General features: G+C 51.1%; 1 protein-coding gene across 1 annotated transcript in view; it reads right to left on the bottom strand.

The window, feature by feature from the left end:
- TRAPPC9 (trafficking protein particle complex subunit 9) overlaps positions 1-4,648 on the bottom strand; it is a 313,018-nt gene that overhangs the window by 273,074 nt on the left and 35,296 nt on the right. Inside the window, exon 9 of the mRNA XM_045286911.1 lies at positions 1,868-2,011. Within this exon, the coding sequence (XP_045142846.1) occupies positions 1,868-2,011 (144 nt within the window). The remainder of the gene's footprint in view (positions 1-1,867; positions 2,012-4,648) is intronic.

Raw genomic sequence — 4,648 nt, 5'->3', positions numbered from 1 at the left:
ATCGTGGAAAGGCAACAGCATCGCGGGCCCAAGGAGAACCCCATTAGCCCTCAAGGGGGTCCTTGGACGCTGCGGCGGAACAGTGACCAGAGTCAGAGGCAGGGGGGTGCTGAGGCTTTTGGTGAACATAGCTCCAAATGGGACGGAATTCTCTTATGGGGTCACTCAGGTTTCCACAGGACAGAAAGGGGAGGGGAGGTCAAGAAACGCCCATGTGGCATGGTCTTCAACTGCAAAATACCCAGCCCCCACCCCGCCCCCACTCCCCAGGCTGGAGGGGGGGGTCCTGAAGGCCCTGTCACGACACTTCGACTATTTCATTTTAATGCTGCCATCTTCGAAAATGTTAATTACCAACCCCACGAGGGGCACCGGGCGCTCTGCAGGAGAAAGGTCACCAGCCCGTTTTTAATGTCGTGAAAGTAATCATCGTAAGCTGCACCACGGAATCTGCCACGTCTCAATTGCACAAATGAGAAAACAGGGAGCCAGGGAGGATTTAATTATTGATCTAAGGTGATGGTAATTACGGGTTGAGAGTGGTGGAAGGGACCTTTCAGACCTGACTCCTGTCCTTTTCTCCAAAGATGCCAATTAACCAAATGCCATCACGCATAGGTCATTAGGGAGCCGGCTATCTGTCCAAATGTCCCAGTTCGCCTCCTGCTCAACTCAGTGTTGCGAAACCACTAATTAATACGGCCTCAGATAACCGGCCAGACACTGGCCGCCGTTCACAGGGAAACGAGTCTCTGTCTCACAAAGCCAGGCGTCCATCAGTCACTTGTCCGTCCCTCTTGCAGGAGAAGGGCCAAGACTTACACTGCCGATTTGGCAAAAGCAAAACGCAACTTCCTGTTTTCTAAGGAAAACAAAGGCAAGTCCACCATGTGCTGATTCCATCCCGTGGGTCCGTCATTACCCTAGCCACAGCTTCCTTCGCCATCGGCTGCCTGATCTGAAACCTGACTTCGTCCAGTTTGAGTTCGGTCAGGCCTTGATGTCAGGACTATACGGAGGAGGGTCAGCGACCCAGCAGAAGACCCTCCAGCAGATGGACTGGCACAGGGGCTGCACAGGGGCTCCGGTGCAGCGATGGTGTGCGGACGGCGCAGGGCCGGGCAGTGTTTCACCCTGGTGTAGACGGCTCTCTGTGAGTCAGACAAACTCGACGGCATCTAAGGACACTGCCATGGGGAGAACCCGCTCAGACCACGACTGCTTAGGGCGAGTAAACATTTTACATTTCTCGTCTTCCCCAGTACTTCTGGTAGACCCCTGGCAGAGGGAAGAACAGCTCAAGAAAGATAACAGCGCTTTTCAGGAGGCCAGCGTGAAGAAGACCCCTGAGGAGTGGGCACAGTGGCTGGAGGCAGTGTAATTACGGTGGGCTCTTGCTGAACCTGCAGTCAGCCTCTCCTCCCCGTGAGGGACAGATTCCAGTGGATGGACCACATCCACGGGTGGACTCTACAGCCACCAGCCATCAGCCTTTCTTCCCAGCGAGGGACAGAGTCCATGGACAGGCTACATCCGCATGTGGGCCCTCCATTCAGGCTGGGCGTGGGGCCAGTGCGGCCTCTCTGTAGCTGCTGGTTCCGGGGTGGTGGGGTAGCACCCCGGGAGATCACTCTACGCATTGAGGGGCAGAAACACTGCATTGTAGGCAGCCCGCCTGAGATAGCTGCTCTGAGGACTGGGCCTGCTCTCCTCCTTTCTCACCTCCAAGGGCAAAGTCCCCCCAGCCCCAAGCTGCCGCCCTGGCCAGGTGGCTGCTGACCTGGGCGGGGAGCAGGAAGACCAGTGCAATTCCAGGCCGACTGCACAGAGGACAGCGGAGACCATGGGCAGCCCGCGGCGCACTCACCCTGGTCCGACAGGAAGTCCAGCATGGTCTGCAGGAGGAAGGACAGGTGCCGGACGGACAGGGCCGGGTTCCCCATCCTCCGGGAGGCGTAGACGAGCTCGTGGAGCAGACGCAGCTGCACGGCAGCCCAGCCCCGGTGCGTGCCTGCAGGGACGGGACGGGCACGTGAGAGGCCTTCCAGCAACAGGAACCAGTCTGTTCTGGAAACACGGTTCTCGTCAGGTGCAACACCTGCCTGGAGGGCCTCGATGAGAAGCAGGTTCTCCACACCGCCCTCGGCCATGAGACCAGAAGGACTGGATGGTGCCCGGCTGCCACGCTGAAAGCTTTTTACACAGCGTCATTGGCAGATCGTGCAGATATCACACAATTCACTGGTTCACACACATTAGGAAGCGTTGCACAATCACCAGCACCAGTGTGAGGACATTTTCTCTCTTGTTCTGGTTGCTATCTCCCCCAACCTCCCCTGCCAGACCACAAGGAACCATTCATCCAGTTACTGTCTCTATACATTTACTACCCCGGGTGTCCTATACAGGAAAACACACAAATAATAAAGAAAAAGCAACGGCAATAACAACATAAGAGGGGGGAAAACCTCAACTGAAAAGAATGCAGAAATATTAAAAACTAGGACAAATCTAAAATGAGTCAAAAAGGAGAGCAAATGATATGACATCTTAACGACAGTTGCTATCGCCAGTTTTAGAATGCTCTGTCTGACAGCAAGGCTATTCCCATCCCTCGACTATCCATATGTGGATCCTGCAAATGGGTTTTGGGCTTCCACTGTCGTCCTTAGCCTTCTGCAAACCGGCTCTGATTTAAGCTCTGAGACCATTTCCTCCTTCAGATTAGGATTTTATTATTTATAATCCTTCGATCGCACAGGCTGGTGTGCTTCTTCCAGGTGGACTTAGCTGACACCTCACTTGGATGGCTGCTTGTTTGAGGACACGTTTTAAGACCCCAGGCACTTTTCTTTCTGATAGCCAGGCACCATCTAGTTTCTCCACCACACTTTGCTAGAGCAGCCAATGGTCAGCGATCTCTAGGTGAGGGCGAGCATCAAACAGGGCCATGTCATAAGAACGAATTGTTCTTAGAGTGGGGCTAGAATGGAGTGCCAGCCCAAAATCCATTCCTGCATCTATGGTTTGTAAATGTCGCTGGTTCACCTCAGAGACATCATTGTCATTTTACGTCAGAGACCACCATCATTCATCCCTCTGGGGCAAATGTTCACTCTATCAACAGTGTCATTAATCTAGCCAATGGTACAGGATTTAAAACACTGTTGAGAAAAGGAAAGTATACAGGTATAGGGCAGCCACGAACCTCAGTACATGAATGTTGACCTGTACAGATTACACTCTAACATGACTGGACACTATTCTCACAAACAATGGGGGTTGGAGATATGGCAAAACTTTCTATAGCATTCATTTACAAAGTCAAGCCAGGCATGCCTACCAGATTATTATAGGTCATAATAAAGCAAGGAGGCCATTAAAATAGTAAGTGTACAATAGTCCAGGGTCACCATTCTTTGGGCACCGAGATCAGAACCAAAATCCAAGGACCGCCAATTCCATAACCTTGGGGTTTCAGTTCTCTGCTTCTTCTAAGTCCGAGGGCCACACGTGAGTTTGAGGTAAGGCCCAGTTCCCTTAGTGGGGTTTCCACATCCAGTCCTTTTGGGGTGGCCTATGAAAGAATGTTGTGTGCCTGGGAAGAACAGAGTCTTAAGTCCCAATAGCCTACAGCATGTGGCCTGGGTCACCAAGGGCTGGATAGGAACGAGGTCAAAAGTGCCCCATCAGGAGTAAAGCCCTGAGCATCTGCTCCCCTTGACTTCTAGTTGGAAGTGCTTGGTTTGGGTTGTTTCTCCCCCACGACTGAACATTCGAAGAATCTAGAGAAGAATTCTGACCAAAACGGAGAAAATGGAGAACAGCATGCCACATTCTCAGGGGCTCTATCTTAAACCAAAACATTCCCGGAAGTCATAGCACCAAGGAGTCCTCAGCTTCCCCAGTAAAGAGGGTCCCTGCAGCACTGCCTCTCCTGAGACCAGTGGGATCAGACAGGGGATCGGAGTGGCAGCAGCAACTTGAAAATGGACTGAGGAGGCTCAGGGGACAGGGAGTTTATGTCCGTGGGTGTCGGGGGACAACTCAAGGCTACACAACTCAACGTCACCGATGTCACCCAATTTCAGGTGCGGGAATTGCTGAATCAATGAACATTCTGCATGCAGGGGGCTTCAAAGGGCTCATGAGGAAATGGGATTAAAAGATTAAGGGATTTTTGCCACAAACTTTTTGAAGTCCCCATGTACAGTCTTAACAACAAAGCTAAAACACATTTGTTTTTGTTTTTGTTTTAAAATAAAGCATGAGATGAAAATAATAATCTATTACTTATCAAGGATTTGTGTGGGAGGGAGGGGGAAGAAATGGGGAGCTGATATCAGGGGCTCAAGTGGGAAGAGAATGCTTTGAAAATGATGGTGCGGTATATGTGCACATGTGCTTGACACATTGGATGAATGTATGGATTGTGATAAAAGATGTAAGAGCCCCCAATAAAAGTATTTAATAAAAATAAAGCATGTCCCAGGAAAAGAACACTAAAGTTGCTCACATGTTAAGAACTGTTTGTTTCCCGGCATACTTTCCTCTGCAAAGACAATCTCAGACGCAGCCCGCTCTGAGGTGACTGAAGAATCAGAAGTAAAGACAGTCTCAGCCATGTACTGTTGTCAGCATTTGGGGG

This window comes from Echinops telfairi, unplaced genomic scaffold (genome assembly GCF_000313985.2).
Source record: "Echinops telfairi isolate 266 unplaced genomic scaffold, ASM31398v2 ScPeMD7_1;HRSCAF=3_0, whole genome shotgun sequence".
In the NCBI taxonomy this organism is placed as follows: domain Eukaryota; kingdom Metazoa; phylum Chordata; class Mammalia; order Afrosoricida; family Tenrecidae; genus Echinops; species Echinops telfairi.
Note: the sequence above shows the minus strand (reverse complement) of the source record. Positions and strands in the feature narration are given on the sequence as shown.